Source organism: Bufo gargarizans, chromosome 1, assembly GCF_014858855.1.
Source record: "Bufo gargarizans isolate SCDJY-AF-19 chromosome 1, ASM1485885v1, whole genome shotgun sequence".
Taxonomy (NCBI): Eukaryota; Metazoa; Chordata; class Amphibia; order Anura; family Bufonidae; genus Bufo; species Bufo gargarizans.
In genome coordinates this window covers 193225782-193247967 of record NC_058080.1, presented here as the reverse complement: position 1 = coordinate 193247967, position 22186 = coordinate 193225782, and the positions used below count along the sequence as shown (strand labels likewise).

The 22186-nt window shown below is 47.2% G+C and overlaps 1 protein-coding gene across 1 annotated transcript in view; it reads right to left on the bottom strand.

Moving 5' to 3' along the window:
- RNF150 (ring finger protein 150) overlaps window positions 1-22186 on the bottom strand; it is a 166405-nt gene that overhangs the window by 85279 nt on the left and 58940 nt on the right. Inside the window, exon 2 of the mRNA XM_044300698.1 lies at window positions 1550-1800. Within this exon, the coding sequence (XP_044156633.1) occupies window positions 1550-1800 (251 nt within the window). The remainder of the gene's footprint in view (window positions 1-1549; window positions 1801-22186) is intronic.

The window sequence follows — 22186 nt, the reverse complement described above, 5'->3', positions numbered from 1 at the left end:
AAAACTGCCCATCAGTAGTAGGGGAGAATGCATCTCATGCATATGAGTACTCCAGACACCATGCGCATCACTGAGCTCCAGTATTATTCCACGATTTCCACCTTCCTCCTTGCCAGACCTGTGAAGGGAAGCATATGTACTTGCTCCCCACTGTTTGGGTGGGCATATCACCACTGTGAAAAGTCCATGCCAGAAGTTTATATGTGGGATCCAAGAGCATTGAAGACAGAAGGGTACCCAGGGAGCCATGACTAAGCAGCGGGGAACAGGTATGCTTTCCTTCAAAGGGGGGGGGGGGGGGGGAAGAAATCCTGTAATAACCCTTTAAATAGGTAGTCAAGTCTCTTGAAATGTGTGACCTAATGTCACGGAAGGTGTACAGAAAACTAGAAGACACAAAATGAAGATCCGACTGACTGGATCCAAAACTAAGGAACAAAAGGGAGAGCCCTGAATCAGACCTGGCTCTCTCCCTAACTGCTCAGCCTATGCAAAAATCCCAATGGTAGATGATCGCATATCCTCGTACCTCGACTGTATAACACCTGAACACCCTATAATAGTGAGGGGACACGACCACCGGCTCCCTACACTTGATACGGAGGGAGTCAGTGTCACCTGGGATCCAGCAAACAGGAAAACACAAATGAACGAACAAAACTGAAGACTCAGTAGTAGCATCAGCATGCACACACTCCAGGAAGTTATATAAACCGCAAAGTGATGCAGTATGGGGAGGGATTTAAAGGGATGCAATCAGTGCAACTACATGACAGCTGAGAGAGGCTAATGAGATGAGAAAATGAAAGCAAAACAAAAGGAACCTCAAGGAGGAGGTTCTGAAGGACGTCTGTCAGAGCTTCTCAGATGTCTGGTGGTGACACCTAAAGCTTAGAAATTAGAAAAGTATAAAATAAACTGAGTAATACTTGCCTTACTGCCATTTCCCGGGTCCACTGCTCTTGCCTCCAATGATGGTGTTTCATCAGAGACTTGTCAATCACTGGCTGCAGTAATGACCTCAGTGACTGGCTGCAGTGGTCACGTGTTCTTTTTTAAATGACATCTTTGGAGATGAGGACGGAGAGATAGGTGGGGGGGGGGGATCCGGGGAGTTTTGGCAGGTAATAGGCAGGAGATCGGTAAGGTGAGAACTTCTCAATCTGTTATTTAACACCCCTCTAACCTTTTTGCTGCACAACCCCCTTACTACATAAATTTTAGCAAAATGTCTTACATGGATGCCACTGCATAAATGTCCGCTTGACTAGCCAATAACATTCACCAAGTTAACCCATCTAACAGAAAGGAGTTGTCCAAAGAGGACAACCTGTTCCAACTTGTAGCAAAGTTCATATTTACCTGGAAAACAGGACCCAGAACTGGCAATGCAACGTGGCCTGGAGACCCCCCTGGCACATGTCCCAGCAGTCACCCGAGCTATTCCCCTGACCCTGTTTTGAAAATGGGTCAATCTCTTGATACCACTACATAAGATGTACCTGCACAGGTCACCATGAGTAGGATACCCTAAGAAAATGTTACTCACCTGATTTCTGTCTCTGGCATTGGCGTATCTGAACCTTTGGATGTAGTAGAATACTAGCCAGGCAAGAGAGATGATCATCAGGACAATGAAGGAGATGGAAACAAACACCACTGATGTGCGGCTGACAAATTTCTGTAAGTTCCGCGTCCCAATTGTAATGTAAATCGTGACATTAAAGTTCTTCTCTATTAAGCTTGCGATTTCCTTCCCTTTAGGCTCCGGGATCATTATTGCTACTATATCTTCAATGCCTGCCAGAGAGAAAACAAAAGCATTAGAAAAACAAAAGGCAATTATTTGCCATGTCAAATAAACAGGTAAAATGAACAGGGCCGTTCACAAACCAAATAAGGAGCCTTACAAGGTTTTAAAATCATCTACTAGCAATATCTTTTTTCACCATCCACTTACACACTAGATAACAATAGTCCAAATTCTCCAGTTCCGGTGGGATTGGTCAACCATCTGATATGTATAAAGGCCTTCCAATTCACCAAAGGTGACGATGCGATAGGAGAATACTGGGCATGTTGAATTTCAGCAAGCCAACCCTCTGTAACAAGGTCAGGTTAGCGACTGTCAGGCTTATCCCCTCTCTCTTAACCATGCGCCCTGGGCTGACGGTGACGTTGGGAGATCTGCGGTACGGCAGCGGTCCGCTAACACCTAATCTCACATGTATGGGAAGGTTTACAGTTTACACCAGTTTTGATAAATCTTCCCCAATGTTTCAATGACGAGCTTGAAGGGGATGTATACTTACGCATTAATTATTTAACGTGCAATAGCAATTCTAGAGCAACTGTTCTCATGGCTCTATGTTGTGCCAATCCTCTCATATTCCTACTAGAAATGCATGAATGAATGTCAGCATTCAAATAAATATTGTCGTCATGTCGGTGGTCCATGCCTGCCACTGCCTACTGTCCCGAGCAGGCTGGGGCGCCTCTCCCCTCCCTGTGTGTTTTGGAACCAGCACTCGGTGAACTACCATGCAGCACTGCAAGAGTTAATGCTTCCCCCTTGCGCCCTGTCCAGCTGCTGATTTAGGCATTGATCAGCCCTCCTTTTTAACCAGGGGAGGAGGGACTACAACTCCCAGCATACATACTTGCATGCTGGGAATTGTAGTTTCACAACAGCTGGAGTGCCGAAGGTTGCTGACCCCTGGTATAATCTCTTGTCTTACTACCCATGTACCATACCCAGTCTGTTTACTGATTCTGCTCCCTGCCCCAACCTTGTAACTGCTACGTGGACTATGCAGGTACTCAGTCTGCCCTGACCTGGGAAATGCTATCTGGAATATGCACGTACTCAGTCTGACCCTAACCTTGGACTGTGTTTAGACTCATTGGTGCTTCGCAGTAGTGTCTGACCCCCATGGGTCAGCTGTCAACTACAACAGAACTATTCCAAGAGGTAGCTGCCTGGTTGGTTCCCTGCAGTGAAGTCCACATCCCTGTACAGGTGTTAAAAGGTGAATACCAGGGAACCACCAGGACAATGCCCTTAGGTTTAGCCCAAAGTCAAACTGGTTAATTAGCACAGTGGGTCCACATCCACAGCCCGTTACAAGTATCCAGCCGGGTGTTACCAGTTGGGGGTGTTTGCCTGCACAGTCTAACAATGACAGCACTGATTGGACAGTGTCGGATTGTACAGGCACACACTCCAAAATGGTAACACCCAGTTGGACCTTTATTGCAGACTACTGGCAATTCCACCATAAACTTCTAGTAGGAATAAAAGGGGACAGAACAACATAGAGTTATACGAAAACATGCTCCAGAGTTATTACATGAGGAATGCCAGCAGTTACTAAAACAGACGTGTCAGGAGAGGCAACAGGTCCTCCCTAACCTGACAGCCCTTCTTTCCTAATACAAATGTAACTAAGAAACAACTAAACTGAATGTTTAATAACTTGGGGAGGTATTCCCGTCTCACCAGTCACTCGTAACTGAGATTGGAACCACGGTCTTAGGCCTCATGCACACGGCCGTTGTTTTGGTCCGCATCCGAGCCGCAGTTTTTGTGGCTCGGATGCGGACCCATTCGCTTCAATGGGGCCACAAAAGATGCGGACAGCACTCCGTGTGCTGTCTGCATCCGTTGCTCCGTTCCGTGGCCCCACAAAAAAAAATATAACCTGTCCTGTTCTTGTCCGTTTTGCGGACAATAACAGGCAGTTATATCGATGGCTCTCCGTGGCGTTTTGCAAATTGCGGAACACACACAGACGCCAACCGTGTGTTGTGGATCCGCAATTTGCGGACCGCAAAACACACAACGGTCGTGTGCATGTAGCCTTATGTAGTGGCCAGTGTTACGGAAGACAGACAGGCGGATTTTCTATGCTATTTTCATAGCTCCAATTGACTTCCTTGGGAGTTACAGAAATAGAGAGGCACAGCTCTCTTGGTGGTTTCTGTACCTATGGCCCCCCGCACAAGATCGGTCCTGTAAATACCTAAATGGTTGGGATGGATATCTGGGTCAGTGTGGACTCACTGCAATGTCTACCATATGCACGAAAATGCATTTTATTCTGCAATCTCCTCCGAACCGTGTCCTTACAATTCCTGTCTAATAAAAGAATTAACCCACAATGTGTGAGATGAATCCAGAGAACACTGATAAATCACTACAAATTCTATTAAACTTCAATTTGCACCTTCCCTTTCTAAATTGGTAAGTGTGAAGACGTAAGAAGATGTGTCACCTACACTGCTCTCCAGGCCTTGTAGCCTGATTTTCCCATTAATAAGGTGTTAGAAGATTTCTGACGCCAAATGACTAATCACAGGCTTGTTCCTATGGATGTCCGGGTCACGTGACTGTTACATAGCCGTCATGTGATAGTCCTAGGAGTGTGTGTTTTTTGGCATATACCTGTGGACCTCTTCTCATGCTGTGGTAGAACTAGGTCTTAGGGCACGTTCTCTCCACCACTTTTTAGCTCTCTGCTGGGCTTTCAGTGGGAGTTATACTTCTGAATACCCAAAGGATTTGCAGACAGCCTGTGAGGAGCTGGAGCGGAGGATGTGAGTGGTAGTGGCTCTGACTGTAATATGTGTGCTTTCCCTCAGAAGAGTGCAGTGAGAGGAGGGTGCACCTTTTCTTCCCTCAGGGCACTGTAGTTGTGGGTAGTTTGGGGTGTTTTTGATGTTGGTGGTTGTATAGGTGCCTGCCAGGTGGTGTAGTAGTGTAATGGCCAGTGTATGGTGTGGTAGGAGTCAGAAAACCCGGCCAGAGGTACAAAAATAAACGTCTCTTTTTTTACTTGAGTGCAAAATAGGAGTTGTAGCAGATTTACCAACAATCTGTGCAAATCCTCTCCCCGGTTTTGAAGGTTGACACATTTGCAAATAATGGCACTCTTAGTATGCCATCTTGCTAGACTCTCTGGCTAGCGATTGTAATCTGGCAATTATAGCGGTAGTCTTTAGAGGCGCGTCTGGACGTGATTAAGTGTAACAGGTGTCTTAACTGTAATCCCTCACAAGCAGCAAAGTCCTGTAGTCACAGGTTACGTTGCTTGGCCATGCAGATTCTAGGTTCTTCTTCCTTTCTCTCTTTTTTGCTGTAGCAGATGCAGTAACTTTCATAGAGATCAGTTAATTTCTGGATCCTGAGGCCTAAAGAGAAGGAGCACATGAACTTGCTTCTTCTCTCCCCACACACTAGAGCTGGACTACACTCCCCCTAATCAGGAAGTAGGATCAGCCCATTCCTACCAAGAGGGGAGGAACAGGGGTGGTTTATTCTGTCCCTGCCAATCATACTAGGTCATGCTGGGTGTACATAAGACTACATAACAGTATAAACCATTTGCAGATAGCCCTTATACTGGGGTACTCATTCACTTTAAAGAGGGAAACAGAATCAAAACTATTAACCTCTTAAGGACCAGACCAATGTTTATTTTTGCATTTTTTCTTTTTTTTTCTTTCTATCTTCCAAAAGCTACAACTTTTTAAATTTTTCATATACACACAAACAAGCAGTTTATGGGATTCTGAAAGTGGCTTCTCAGGCAGTTAGCCATGACAAGCCTGGGAACCTTCAGCATGACCAGGGCTATCATGCCAATTGATCAGAGACCTGCAATTTCACTGTTGGGTTCCAATCAGAGGGAGCCCCTTCCCTTTGTCTAACCCCACAGATGCTATAGCTGCTATTAACAGTGCCATCAGAGACGTTAAATGACTGGGATAGGCACCATCGCCGATCCCTGTCACTACCGGCGGGTGCCTGCTGTATTATACAGCCGGCACCCGCCAAGTATGGACTGAGCTCAGCACGTGAGCGTGGACCATACATCCCATGAATGCTGATCATGTACATGTACATGACTATGCAGTAAGGGGTTAAAGATCACCTGTGAGCAGGAGCATTCTCATCAAACCAGTTTAATTATGCCTGTTAGGGTTGAGCTCCTGCTGTGTAAAATGACAGCTCCTTTATTTTTCTCTGCTGTGCTGTCCCTAAGAAACAAAACTTTTCAATAATGTGTAAATGACATCTTTGGTGCACCAAGGGGCAGGCCCAATGATAGGTCATCGCCACTGCTTGCATAACCCGTGTAATAACAATTCTGGAGGATCTATTCTTATGATATTGTGCCATTCCTACTAAAGTTTTTGATTTAATTGCCAGCAGTCTGCAATAAGGGCAGTTAGGGGGGGGGGGGGGGGTGTTCCTGCACAGTCTGACAATGGCAGCACTGATTGGATAGTGCCTAACTGAGCAGAACCCCCCCTAACTGGTAACAACCCAGTTGGGCCCTTACTGCAGACTGCTAGCAATTCATTCATAAACTTCAAGCAGGAATAACAGAGGAATGGCACGACACAGTGTTGGTAAAAATAGGCAGGTGGTGACAGGTCCTCTTTACAGCCATTTCCATTAATCCCATGTTAACATGACAAACCCTTTTTGTTTGCTCTGCAGGATTACAAAAGCTCCTTAAAAACATTAGTAAAGACGTAAACAGCTTCTTCCCGTTCAATCTCAGAGCACACAGTGGGCACTTTCTCTTACAATACAACTGCAGGAGGTAAGATGTCAGAGGAAAGAAATCTGCTGCAGATTTCTATGATTTCAGGGCACAGACAAAAGGATTAAAAATGACACAGCGGTGACTGTGCAATCTGCAGCAAAGTATATGTTTGCTTGCTTCCTCCACCCCAGCATTTACACATCACTTCAAGCTGGGAGCACCAGCTGATGAGATTTCCCTATTTTTATATTAGAAATGGGTTGTTTTGGTGGGATTTTCAATTATTTTTTTTTTTTAAAGGGGCAGAATGGTTTTAAAAATAAAAGAAGCATTACTCACATTACTGATTCCCTGCCGCTGCCCTTCCTACACGTACTGGGTCCCCGCTGGTCTCTGCTTCCTGGTCCAGTCTCGATTCACAGGAACTGGCAAGAAATGGTCTGAACGGGTATTTCTTGGTGTGTGTGTCGAGACTGGACCAGTATGTCGACTCGCCGATTAAAAACGCGCCTACTGCGTTTAGGAAAAAATCAGTGTTTTTAAAATATGCAAATTAGAGTTTACGTGCACCGAGGGTGGGTTCTAGCAACTCTGTGCACCTTCGCTCCTCTGGACACTCCCCCTCCACTTGACAGGGCAAGGCATCCAGGTGGAGGGGGTGTCTAGGCAAGCAGACCGGAGGAGCTACGGGTGCACAGAGTTTTTAGAGTCTGCTCTCAGTGCATTTTTTGCATATTTTTAAAAGCACTTATTTGTACTAAATGTAAAAACAGCAGGGTCGGCCCGACCAAGCAATATGGATGACTGACAGATGCCCTTTAAAAAAAAGTTCATTGTGATGACCCTTATGAGGACTTTTACTGCTGACACCATACTGCCAAATTTTGGCCCTCAAAAAATGACCTTCCTCCTACACTACACATAACACCATTTACAGTCCAGTGGTCATGTGTTACAGACAACCAATTATTTATTACCAAAGCGCTGTCAATAGCTAGACATAAGGTTTCCGTGCAGAACAGAACATGGAGTATCCCCTGATGGCCTCCTTCTCGGATCTCTAGAATTTCGCCGTATCTTTGTTACAACCTGGACAACAGTTGTGTTTAATATATATCATCTATATACAGTATATAAAGAAGGACATATATATATATATATATATATATATGTGTGTATGTATATCCCGCCATCACTCAAAAACGCAACCATCAATTTCAACGAAACTTGGTATACACATCCCTTGCTACCTGGAAAGAAATCTTGTTGGGGTCTCCGCTCTCTAGGACATACCGTTCCTGAGATATTCCCAAAAAATGACCTGCATTAGCCAATACAAGCCTGCAAGTCTTTCTCTTCAAATCCCAACTGCCATACACACGGTCACATGAGCCTCATCAGCCAATAGAAGCTTGCAGGCCTTTAGTCTCCACATACACACAGTTTTACTCCAGGTTTCCATAACAACTCAGCCATTTTTCTTCACTGCTACAGGTCAGCTTTAGGCTAGGGCTATACGACGACAATAAGTCGCACGACGCATAGGGCACAATTACACTGCTACATGTGTCGTGCGGCATTGATGTCTATGGTGTTGCACTGCGACATGTGACATGCTGCGACTGTGACGCAGTCAGCATCTGGAATCGGCCTCACAGGACGCATTGCACATGCGCCAGCCGGCAATGAGGACTGAATAAATTAGCAGTGGGGCGATGCTGGGCTCCAGGAAAAGGGGCGCGTCTGGGCTCCAACGGCCGGAGGGACAGCCCCTTGGGCTCCTTACTCAGGTAATTACCATATTAATAAAAGTGATTTTCTAGACAAAAGACAACACTTAGGGTAGTAATTCTAGTATATTTTAATACAAAATGAGCAGACTGATGTGATTATGTTAAAAGCTCTGTCACTAATATCCAGGTGACAGAATCCCTTTAAGGAGAGGGGGTACTGTGGAGGTCACTAATAAAAAGGCGGCCGCTATGGAGGTCACTGTTAAGGGGAGAGAATGCTGTGGAGGTCACTGTTAAGGGGGCGCTGTATTATGGAGGTCACATTTTAAGGGAACGGAGTTCTGTGGAGGTCACTGTTCAGAGGGCGTTTTATTGTGTAAATCACTGTTAAGGAGATGGGGTACTGTAGAGGTCGCTGATAAAGGGGCAGGCCGCTGTGGAGGTCAATGTTAAAGGGGAGGGCACTGTGGAGGTCACTGTTAAGGGGGGGGGGGTACTGTAGATGTCACTGTTATAGTGGATACTGTCAATATCTTTTAACGACACACAAAAACATTAAATGAAATATACATGTGCGAAGCCGAGTCCTTCTGCTAGTATTATAATATAATTATCATATACTATCTTATTACAGGGAAAGATGATGTTCTCAAAAAATAAATATAAGAACCTCTGTGTGTCACCAGGGTCTCCTCTGAGCCGTTCTAAATGTCTTTAGAAGCTCTATGGGGTCAACGTCAGAGTATTGTGGAACTTGTTGAGAGCCTCACAGCAGGCCTCAGCCATCTGTAAGCCATACTGAACATCCTAAGACACTAGTAGGATGAATGCGCTACTGTTTCCATGAATGTGTAGGTGGGTTTACAAGCAAAATCTGCATTGGTAGCAAATTTCCAGGCACAATTCTCTCCTGTACATAAAGTGAAAAGCCTGTAAATTCCTCAGGCAATTACACATTATGGCATTGCCTGAGGAAGGGACCAGTTGGGTCCCAAAACGCGATGCCTTGTAGAAGAGTACAGAAGAGTACGTGCCTTGACCTCCCACTTCGTCAGTGCTGGGCACAGTCCACTTTTTCCCCCCTTTATCTGTTCATCTGTACCGGAATCCATGGAGGTTCTGGATGGACGTCTGGCCGCAGCTTCATTATTATATACAGTGCTGTGCCAAAGTTTCAGATAGGTGTGGAAAAAATGAATGCTGTGTTAATAGTTTAAATTTACCAGAAATCCAAACATACAGCCAATTAGGGTTGCACCAGGTATCGAATTATCGATTCCCAATCGATACTTTTGTAACGGTATCTATTCGATACTGGAATTTGACATTCACCGACACTAGGCTGTGCAGTAGCACTACTGCACAGCCTAGTATCAGAGAACATGGCGCGCTGCTCTCAGCGTGCTCCATGTTCTCCTCAGCAGAACAGGGGAGAAGGAGTCACTCTCTCCCTCCCCCTGTGACGCTGCTGCCAATAAGAAGAGAGACGGGAGGAGGAGAGGAGGGACTGTGGCCACTGCGCCACCAATGGTAACCCATTAATACAAATACAAGAGGCGGGTGCCGGTGGCAGAATCACATAGCCAGCACCAGGCCTTTATGACCGGGCGCTGCAATCCGCGGCAGTTAACCCCTCAGGTGCGGCACCTAATGGAGGTCATTTTGGTACAAAAATTATAAAAAGCAGAGTGGACCCAGCATGCATGTGGAACCTGCACTCCCTGAATTTTATGGTGGCCGTTATGGCACATAACAGGTAGCATTTAGTTTTAGGTTCCCGTCTTACAGAGATCATCTTGACGTTTGGCAGACAGACCCAAATAATTTTGTACAAAATGTATTTGCCAAGAATCTCAATTTTACAAAATAAGCGTAGCATTAGCACCAGAATATTTTCTATTACTATGGCATTATTGTACTTTATTTGGTTTGCACAGTGATGTAGCATTTGTATGTCTACAGGGGTGCAATGCTCCTAGCAAACCCCATAAGGTCGTACGTGTTTTACAGGGTAATGCCCAACGTTGCATCATTTGTGTGTTTGTTTGTTTTTTGAAAACCAATTAAACATACAAGCTGGTTCTGTGAAAACTGAGAAGCGACATGCCAGCCATAATATATGCCAATATGACAGATTCACTAGCCTCTTTACATCTCCATAAATAGACCAATTTTCCATTGAAGAGTCTGAGAAAAGTGAGTAACAACCCAGGGGGGCAACTGGAATGCTAGCTACCGCCCGCTACCCCGCCAGCCCTAGCCTTCAGCAGACAGCCGCAGTACGGCAACAGCTGGTGCTCTACCAGTTGCCTTGTCAGGCAGACCTGCAATTTGAAATGCTGAGAAGAATGCAATATTGGAAATCAGACTATTGCCTCGCAGCATACTGCAAATATTTGTCCCCAACTGCTGTCTGAGAGCGTGCAAACTGGGACATGTCAGTCTGTGGTCTAACACACAGCTGATGAGCTGTGCGGTAGGCAAACTGTCGGCCTGAGCTCATCAAAAGTACTCTGCTTGGAGCACCACCCACCCTGCCCACCGCCTGCCACGCTACACAGAACACTTTCCCAGGTTTATTGGACAGAATTGTATTCACTAGATACTTAAAGGGGTTGTCTGGGTAGTGGAGAAAACCAGACAACCCTTTGGATCAGCCGGCAATAAAGTACTTACCTGGCAGATCCTGCACCGCTTTTGCAGTACTCCTTGCTGGGCTCTTTTTACATGGCGGTGACGTAATGTCGACATGTGACCGTGGCAGCTGTGCACCGAAGGTTGCATCAACCTGGGCATGGGATTTGCACATGCTGAGTTTTGCAGTACCTACCTAAGCAAAGATTAAAGTGCCTGTGTACCCTATTAGTGGAGACTTGGAAAAAGTAGTCAAATGCTGCAATTAATAAAGGTTAGAGGCAATGGAGTCAGTGCAAAACCTCTGGCTGGACTCGGAGACGCCCTGGTTGGGAAACTGATATTTCACATGTACCAGGTCTCCCGTGCATCAGCCAGATGGGATTTAAAAAATAAATAAAAATATGCCGTTTTCTGAATGCGGCTAAAAACTGCATGGCAAATATGTGTGTCTAGGTGGTGTATGTGGAACCTTGATGTGGTGGGTGATCTGAATCCGCACCAAGCAGCCTATTACACGGGCCAATGGTTGGCAATGAACATTTGTCTGTGTAAACACCCCACCAATAACAAACGTGAAAATGTTCATTTGCCGACTGATCTGACCGTAAAAATGTTTGCTGGCTGGCAGTAATATCTCCCCGTGTAAACAGTGGGTGTGCGACTGACATAATGTAAAGATTATGGGGGATGAATGATTACCCATCTAGCATACAGTTTAAATCAAACTGTGTATATGTAAGTAAGAGTTAGGGTCCATTCACACGTCCGCAAAATGGGTCTGCATCCGGGTGCGGACCCACTTCATTTTCAATGGGGCTGCAAAAAATGCAGATAGCACACAGTGTGCTGTCCGCACCCGCACTTCCAGTTCCACGGCCCCGCAAAAAAATAGAACATGTCCTGTTGTTGTCCGCAGCCAAAATGCGGAACACACATGGCCGGTGTCCGTGTTTTGCGGACCGCAAAATACTTGCGGACGTGCGCGTGTCTCAGTAGTACAGACTCAAGCCATCAGCCTTCAACTTCAAGAGATCAGATCTAGGCACAGAAACATTTAAAAAAAAAAGGGCTTTCACATTTTTAATATACGCTAAAAGATAATTTATAAATTCCTTCCTTTTGGGGGGGGATACACTATCTCCTTATGGAGAGCACCTTATGGAGTCTTAAAGGCGACGCTCTTCTGGAATTTTGGGAAGACGGTGTGCAAATGAGCTCCTAACCAGCTCTGCCTCTGATGCCACCAGATGTAAGGCAGCTATCCTGTAAGTCAGTGCTCAACCCTTTAAGCAGGCCTTGACACATGACTTGGATAATAATTAAAGGGGTTATCTCACTTTAGCAAATGTCATTTATTACTGTATATAGAGGAAGTTAAAGGGCTTCTGTCAGCCCACTAAACCCTTTTTTTTCCCCCCGTTAATATTAATCCCTACACTGCAAGCTCCCTGTACATATGCTAAATATTCATTTTCGTTCAGTAGATATTGTTAAAAATCAAGTTTTATAATATGTAAATTACCTTGCTACCAGCAAGTAGGGCGGCTACTTGCTGGTAGCAGCCGCGTCCTCCTCTCATCATGACGCCCCCTCCGCCGTTTGATTGACAGGGCCAGGGAACGGGTTCGTTCTCTGCTGGCCCTGTTCGAATTCAAAATATCGCGCCTGCGCCGTACCTTTCTTTAATCGGTGCAGGCGCACTGAGAGGCGGCCTCTCCATCCTCAATGCGCCTGCGCCGGGTGTAGATGTGACGTCATCGGCGCAGGCGCATTGAGGATGGAGCGGCCGCCTCTCAGTGCGCCTGCGCCGATGACGTCACATCCACACCCGGCGCAGGCGCATTGAGGATGGAGCGGGGAGAGAGGCCGCCTCTCAGTGCGCCTGCACCGATTAAAGAAAGGTACGGCGCAGGCGCGATATTTTGAATTAGAACACGGCCAGCAGAGAACGAACCCGTTCCCTGGCCCTGTCAATCAAACGGCGGAGGGGGCGTCATGATGAGAGGAGGATGCGGCTGCTACCAGCAAGTAGCCGCCCTACTTGCTGGTAGCAAGGTAATTTACATATTATAAAACTTGATTTTTAACAATATCTACTGAACGAAAATGAATATTTAGCATATGTACAGGGAGCTTGCAGTGTAGGGATTAATATTAACCGGGGAAAAAAAAAGGGTTTAGTGGGCTGACAGAAGCCCTTTAATACAATTCATTTACTAATGTATTGTTATCCAAATTGCTTCCTTTGCTGGCTGGATTCATTTTCCCATCACATTATACACTGCTCGTTTCCATGGTTATGACCACCCTCTAATCCAGCAGCAGTGGTCGTGCTTGCACACTATAGGAAAAAGCGCCAGCCTATGTGCACTTCCATGGTCCCGGCCACCAGAGAGGCTGGTGCTTTTTCCTACAGTGTGCAAGCACGGCTATCACTGATGGATTGCAGGGTGGTCGTAACCATGAGAACGAGCAGTGTATAATGTGATGGAAAAATGAATCCAGCCAGCAAAGGAAGCAATATGGACAATCACATTACATTAGTAAGTGCCTTGTATTAAGTTCTCCTATATAATAAATGCTATTTGCCAAAGTGAGACGACCCCTTTAAGGCAGCATCGCATCAGCAGATAGCTGTTTGGGTGAAAGGCCTAGGTCAGGATTTGGGGAATACAGCCTCTCTTTATAGACAGTGCCTAAACAACGTGAGGAGTCTTATAGGCCAGGCAGCACTCCTGGACTTTTGGGAAGAGTGTTTGCAAATGAGCTTTTAATAAGCGCTGCCTCTAATGATACCAGATGTAAGGTAGTTAAGACTTTTTAAGATGTTGAGCATTGACTTATAGGATAGCGGGTTGCATTCCCCTGACCTAGGCCTTTCACCCAAACAGCTGTCTGCAGATGAGGTGCTGACTTCATTATTATAAGTCATGTCTCAAGGCCTGCTTAAAATGATTGAGCATTGACTTACAGGATAGCTGCCTTACATCTGGTGGCATCAGAGGCAGAGCTTGTTAAAGGGTTTCTACCATCAGAAATACTGTTATGTAGCTGACTGTCTATAGCGATGTGCTAATGTCAGCAGTACATAACAGTGTGCTGTTTACATTTCTCCCTGCAGCCGTTCTGCTAAAATAAGCACTTTTATAATATGCTAATGAGCCTCTAGGTGCTATGTGGGCATAGAATCAGCACCTAGAGGCTCCGTCTACTCACCCTTTATCCCGCCCAGGTCCTCCGTTCTGCCCGCCCCGCTGCTCTTGATTGATGTCCAAGTTCCATGCAACGCTGACGAAATCCCGCGCCTGCGCCGTTCACTTCTGTATTCGGCGCAGGCGCAGTGAATGAAGGCCGCTCTCCTGGTGACGGCTATCCTCACTGTGACATAGTCGGCGCAGGCGCAGTGAGAAACCCGGCACCAGGAGAACATCATTCACTCACTGCGCCTGCGCCGAATACAGAAGTGATTTTGTCAGCGATGCACGGAACTTGGACATCAATCAAGAGGAGCGGGCCGGGCAGAACAGAGGACCTGGGCGGGATAAAGGGTGAGTAGACGGAGCCTCTAGCTGCTGAACCTACGCCCACATAGACCCTAGAGGCTCATTAGCATATTATAAAAGTGCTTATTTTAGCAGAACGGCTGCAGGGAGAAATGTAAACAGCACACTGTTATGTAGTGCTGACATGGGCGCATCGCTGATATCAGTCAGCTACATAACAGTATTTCTGATGGGAGAAGCCCTTTAAGATCTCACCTAAACTCCTTCCTGTCAGACTGAATAACATTCACATTGTACTTATTCGTAGGGCCAGCCTTCAGCTTCCCTAATGACTACTGCTTCCTTGCTCTGTGCTACGTGACTGACCAGTCTCCTGTGAAAACCAGTGCGCCACCAGTAGACGGGCTTGTGGGGCATACTGATGAAAGTCCCAGACCTAGAGCTTCAGTCAGCAAACGAAGGAAGGAGCCTGCTTATCTCGGCTTTATGACACATTAGTATTACTTATCGCTTTTTCTCTTTTTACGGTTCCCTCAGATGCATCAGCTTCCGTTACATAAGTACGTTTTACCTATCCATGCCAGGCCCTGATAAAAGCATGTGTCTAATGACAGGCCAGCTGTTTCCAGCAGTCCCCAATACGCCAGCACGACTAAGAATCATCCCTTCTGTATCTATCCTGCTTGTCTCCTCACATCAGAACTGCACAGGAGCTAGCCGCAGGTAAGGAAACGCACTGTGGCGCAGCGCGGGCTGCCTTTAGTGCAGGGACACTGCAGAGCGACATAAAACAAAGCTCCTGCCGTTTCCTAAAGGTATTTTCAAGTAGTAAAAAACAAGGTGTAAGTGAATAAGAAATCGCAGAACACTTTAGCTCATCTCATTACTGCTTATCGGAGGCGATCAGCGCTGGCTTGCGTTACTCACTTTACAGTGCTGGATTTGGAACAGCCATGTAAACTCATCTTTCATACCGTTCACTTCTCCTAGTAGGAGATAGTGATTTGGGACACTGCATGATAAAAAACGGATCACTCTGTGTCACCAGCACCCAGATGTTTCCTTTTGGTGTTAGCAATTGTCCCTGTGGCAACATTACGTTCCAAATGCGGCAGTAACCGAAGGTGAACAAAGATAAGGGAAAATCGTACGGCTCACCACTGAACCACTTTACAAGGTCCAAATCCCGGGGAAATTTGACGGTGCACAGAGAAGCCGCTCCGGAAAAGGTCCAATACTGGTATTAAAAATACAGCACCGCGTCTCGATAAAAACGATTCTTTATTGGTCACTCCCAGTAAAGAACAGACTAATATAGAGAATCGTTTTATCGAGATGCAGTGCTGGATTTTTCTTATCAGTAACTAAAAGTGCCGTAAAATGGTCTCAAAATGAGTAGATGTACAAGGATTGATGCGGTATAAGAAGCAAAAGGCCCCCAAGCCTCAGTTACTCAACCACTGGGTGATAAACTTTTTACGGTGTCTATGGGATTATACTGGGATATTATTCCTGCATTTACTGGCAGCGTACGATCAACTACAGCGATCAGCCTCCCACCTGATGTCCAAAGGCGAAACTCCACTCCACATGGCGTGTTGATAAATCCTTGACCATAGGACAGAGAGGCCTTCACCCGAGGCCTCAACAAGCGAAACTCAAACAGGAGTGGGTTTAATACTGATTGGTTGAGGAACAGATTTATGGGATGTTATCTCCATTTACTGCATAGGTCAGGGATGGCCAACCTCAGGCTCTCCAGCTGTTGCAAAACTACAACTCCCATCATGCCTGGACAGTCTACAGCTATCAGCCTCCAGCAGGGCATGGTGGGAGTTGTAGTTTTACAACAGCTGGAGACCAGGAGGTTGGCCATGCCTGGCATAGGTGAATTCAATGTATTATTCCTTGAAAACCACAATTTCAGACTGGAGAGATGAGAGATTATGGACAGCAAGACCAATGAACAACTGCCCCCATTATCACGCCAGTTCTGCAAACATTTACATACCCACTAGTGAAACATATGCCATATCAGCGACATATGACATATTACTCCAAGCAATGTCCACAGACAAAACACAAGCAGTAGAATGGGAGTGATGATCTCTGGAATTGTAATAAAGGGAACGTGTCAGCAGAAAACGACCTATTAAATCACGTTTTTATGTTTAACATGTTTTCAAAGAATTTTTGATGATATTTTGAATTTTCCATGTCAATATCTATATTTAAACCAAAAACATAAAATCCTGCAGTTTTCGCACTGGCCACTAATCCCAATACGTTTTTTTGTTTGCTGCCTGCATGCTAGCTTTATGGATGTGTACCTGCGACTTCTGATGTGCTAGTCTAAATTTTCTTGCAGTATGTTTGGAGGGTAGCCCCCTCGAGCACTCCCATCTGTCCAGGGCTTCTGAACAGAGTATATATGTAGCTGGTTCCTACAAAGCCCTGAACATTGTAGGTTTAGGTTAGGACCAGGAGAGGCAGTTCTGTTAGTGTTAGGTACCCATATGCAGTAGCCACAGAAGCCACCTTGACGATAGTAGATGGACCTGACACACGGTTGATCACAAATATGCGCAAAGAGCTTCCATTTTCTTGAATAGTAGGTATAGTACCACAGTAATCCAGAATAATCCCTAATCCTTAGTTTTATTGTTTGCATGTGTGATGTTGTGCTGCCATACCTGTTTTTGTTTGCTGTCTGCATGCTAGCTTTATGGATGTGCACCAGTGACTATGGATGTACTAGTCTAAATTTTCTTGCAATAAACTCAATAGTAGGCGCCACTTAATGGTCTGTACAGATCACTTTACTGCAGTTATCTGCTTATATGTCATTCTAATTCTGCTTGTAATGATATCACCTCTTGTCACGGTCTCTTCCGAGACAGTGGTCAGAAGATCTAAGAGACTGGCTGCACGTGATGTGATCTGCCAGCCTCTTTGGTTCACTTGTTTCTGTGTTGTTGCTGGTTATGACCACACCTCTTGTCTCAGGTGTAGCTTAAGTGGTCATTCCAACTCCTCTATTTAGTCTGGTCTCACCCATCATGCTATGCGATTGATACAGTGCCTTGCAAAAGTATTCACCCCCCCAAATATGGAGGCTACGGATTGAGCCAAACTTTACTACTGTTGTATGACAACTGTGCTGTGTGAATATGGAACAGGGCAGTCACGCTACACAGGCAAGTCTGCAAATCCAATTTAGCAAAAGTGCCATCTGCAATGCCAGTCCTACAACCAGCCCCCAGGCCTCTGAAACCTATCCAAATGGTGTCCTTATTGCTAGAATTGTGAAGTAAAAAGGTCTGGAAGGACTGAAGTGTGAAGCCTTGCACACATTTTCTGTCCTTGGTTGCATTATCCACTACAAGTTAGGGTACTTTCACACTAGCGTTTTTCTTTTCCGGCGCTGAGTTCCGTCCTAGGGGCTCAAATCCGGAAAAGAACTGATCAGTTTTATCCTAATGCATTCTGAATGGAGAGTCAGTCCTTCAGGATGCATCAGGATGTCTTCTGTTCAGTCTTTTTGACTGATCAGGCTTTTCAGAAAAATGTAGCATGCAGTATTTTTACCTCCGGCCAAAAATCCTGAACACTTTGACTGAACGCCTGATCAGGCTTTTTTCCCATTGACTTGCATTAACGCCGGATCCAGCCCCGTGTGTTCAGTCAAAACGGATCCGGCTTTTGCAAGTTAAACCCGAAAAATGTGAAAAAAAAGTTAAAGTCCATAAATGGCGGATCCGTTTTTTCCAATGCATTTTTCCATTGTGATCGAAAGCCTGATCAGGATTCAAATGTAATCCGTTTTCACATGTTTTTCCGGATCCGGCGGGCAGTTCCAGTGTCGGAATTGAACGCCGGATTAAAACAACGCTAGTGTGAAAGTAGCCTTACACACTACCAAGGATGCCAAGTGCCAACTGGAGTGACCATCATACTACAGAAACACATGTGTTTGATGGGTGAAACAAGAACAAAACTAATGCAAAGGAAAAATGGAGCAATTGCCCATTGCAACAAATCAGCATACATATTCTCTCTGGACAATGAGAGGTGGGATCTGATTGTTATGGGCCACTACTCCACTTCTCCTTTGCACTAGCTTTGATAAATGTCCCCCACAGCGCTTAGGGATTTGTGAAGGATTAGGGACTCGGAGGGTTTTTCATGGTGTGAACTGGGTCCCTTGCTGAACTGTACAAGTGTAAGGCCGATTTATTGGCCTGTATTTGTGGGAGGGGCATGGCTGCCTACTTCAACAGCCAGCGTCCCTCTCACTCTGTACGTCGTTACAGCATTTGATGAGCCACACCTGGCTTCCCAGTGAGAGGAGTTCAGCATACCTGGATATCCTGACGTCGGTGAGGGTGAGAAGCTGCTTCTCTGCAGCGCACAGTGTTAGAGTCCGGCCGGCGGGGGGCTCGTTCCCCTAGGTGAGGGGGGGGCTCCCCCAATGCCAGGGAGTTGCGCGGCTCCCCACGCGGTACGGGTGTCCAGACGGCGGTGGGTCGGCGCCTGAGTGATGGGGGCTCCCCCGCACTGGTGCACTCTGCCAGGGAGCTTCGTGGCTCCCCACGCGGCATCGACTTCAAAATGCCAGGGTTCATAATGCCAGGGAGCTGCGCGGCTCCCCAAGCGGCAGGAGTGACCAGCCGGCGGTGGGTCGGCCCCTGGCTGATGAGGGGCACCCCCGCACTGGTGCACACTGCCAGGGAGCTTCGTGGCTCCCCACGCGGCATCGACTTCAAAATGCCAGGGTTCACAATGCCAGGGAGCTGCGCTGCTCCTCACGCGGCAGGAGTGACCAGCTGGCGGTGGGTCGGCCCCCGGCTGATGGGGGGGCACCCCCGCACTCTGCCAGGGAGCTTCGTGGCTCCCCACGCGGCATCGACTTCAAAACCGGTGGGGGGCTGAGCCCCTGATGGAAGTAGGGCTCCCCCTGCCCCGGTTCATAATGCCAGGGAGCTGCACTGCTCCCCACGCGGCAGAAGTGACCAGCCGGCGGTGGGTCGGCCCCTGGCTGATGGGGGTCACCCCCGCACTGGTGCACTCTGCCAGGGAGCAGTATGAGCTCCCCACGCGGCACACAAATTTTGCTGATGGGGGGCGGGGGGCGGGGGCCACGGTGTATGAAGGGCTCCTCTGGCCCGGTTCATGGTGCCAGGGAGTTGCGCGGCTCCCCGCGCGGTACGGGTCTCCAGCCGGCGGTGGGTCGGCCCCTGGCTGATGGGGGTTCCCCCGCACTGGTGCACTCTGCCAGGGAGCTGCGCGGCTCCCCACGCGGTTATCATGTAGGGACACAGGGGACACCGTGGCCCCGCTTCTTATCTTCCGTAAAGTCTGGCACGGGCCGCCGTGCCGTTAGTGAGGCAGGGATCAGGGATGAGAGAAGCAGGCCGTTCAGGGGGAGCAGGTCATAGCCGGTGGCTAGCTTCCTTCTGCCGGCTGCACACAAGGTTGCCAAGAGGGTCATTTAGGCACGGGGGATTAATTAGTCCATACAGGTGAGTACTAGGTCTCCGGGGAGGGAGGAAGTGGGCATAAGGTATTCTTCTATTGATAAGTGGAAGGTCCGATACTACTTTTCCACCAAACTCACTTTCTGTTCTAGGAGCAGCCCGTGGCTCTTTGATCAGTTGGCTCAGGCCTCCATTGGGTTTTAGAATATAAGGTACGCTCTGAATTTGTTATTCATTACTTCCTGCTTATCTAGAGGCCAGGGTCAGCCCCCTTAGGGCTGGGGAGATTGTTGAGCTGTTTTCCCAGTTAGGTGTCCCGGTCTCCCCCAAGAGACCTGCTAGCTCAGGTTTTGCTGCTATTTTGGCACCCACTTGGTCGCAGGCGAGTGGCCTGCTGAGGTGAGACAAATCCCAGGTTTCCTCAGCACTTTTCGAGCTGTACCCCATTGTGGTGGCCGCCCGTGTTTGGGGCAGCAGCTGGGTAAATCGCACTGTTTTGTTTGTAACCGACAACGCTGCGGTGGTAGATATCTTAACCAATGGGTTGTCTAAGTCATCTTATGTCATATGTCTCTTGAGACGTCTAGTTCAACTCTCCTTGCGACATCATTTTTGTGTTAGTAGTACGCATGTGCCAGGTTCTCAAAATGTGGCAGCTGATGCTTTATCGAGGACTAATTTCTCCCTTTTCGCAGGTCACGTCATAGGTGAATGTTGTGGGCGCTACCGTCCCCCTTCACGAGTCACTAATACTGGTTTAAATGGTCACCTAGAGACGGCCCACTCCTTACTAGCCAAGCCCCTTTCGCCGTATACAACTAGGGCGTATCGCACTGGGTGGAGGGCATTTGCAGGTTTTAGGGAATATGCCCTCAAAGGGAGTCCAGTTTTGTTGAATACATCCTTGCCTTCATTGGCTACTGCCACTCGGAGCTCAAGCTGTCCCACAACACGGTGAAGTCCTACTTGTCGGGGGTGCAGCATTTCCTCTGTCAGTCATCCTGAACGGGCATCGGCGTTCTCTGTGCATGCTGTCAAAACTACATTGAGGGGTTTGAGCAGATGTGGACCAGGAGGCCAAGTACACAGACAAGCTGTTACTGGACTGCTTTTCGTAACCTATCTGACATTCTGGATAGGAACCTTTCGGGTTTTGCCCAGCCTGGTGCTTAAATCCGCTGTTTATTTAGCCTTCTATGGTTTCTTGAGGCCTGGGGATAGTAGCAAGTTTCTCACAGTCAGCCAGTTGGTCCAGGGTCCCGAGGGTTACGTGCTGCTGCTGAGGACATCCAAGACCTCGCAGACAGGTCCCCCAGTCCCAATGTACTAGTTCCCTATGTCTCATCGATGGTGCCCTGTCAGAGTTCTTCATCAGCTGCAGGTTCAGGCCAGATAGTCCACTATTGCCATTCGGGGTGGCACCGCTCGCTTCTCACCAGTTCATGTCTCACATACGCTCCTTAGTTGCCAGTTTGGGTGGCGACCCAGCTACGATCTCAGGACATCTATTCGTATAGGTGCAGCATCCACAGCCTACAAGAATCAGGTACCAGCGCATGCCATCCAGAAGTTTTTTCTTCAGCATATTTGCCATTTGGTTAAAGGGCATCCGTCAGCAGATCTGTACCTATGACACTGGCTGACCTGTTACATGTGCACTTTGCAGCTGGAGACATCTGTGTTGGTCCCATGTTCATATGTGCCTGCATTGCTGAGAAAGGAGCAATCAAGGCATTGCCATTACTCCTAGAGGATCGGCAATCTCTGCAACTGCCGCACCCTCTGCGTGACAGCTGCAGAGAGAGTAAAGCCTCTAGGAGTAACAGCAACGCCTCCATTGCTCCTAGAGGCTCGTTTGCATATAATAAACCCCCATTTTTCTCAGCAATGCGGACACATATGAACATGGGACCAGCACAGACGCCTTCAGCTGCCAAGCGCACATGTAAGAGGTCAGTCAGTGTCATAGGTACAGATCTGCTGACAGATGCCCTTTAACAAATGGCCCTTTAAGAAAACACTTCTTTAATTTTACACTGACACATGACATCCAGTTGTACATTTTCTGGTAAGACCTGATAGGGGTAATATAATGAAATGCATGCAGAATTTCTGAACAAAGACATATCTGAAGGGTTAAGGTACTATTACACTGACAGATCAGCCAGGAGGACACGTTTTCTCCCATCAATCGTCTGCTCGCTAGCGGAGGAGACCACTGCTGTTACATGCAGCGATCTCCTACTCAATATAAAGATGAGCGATCGTTAATGCCATCGCTC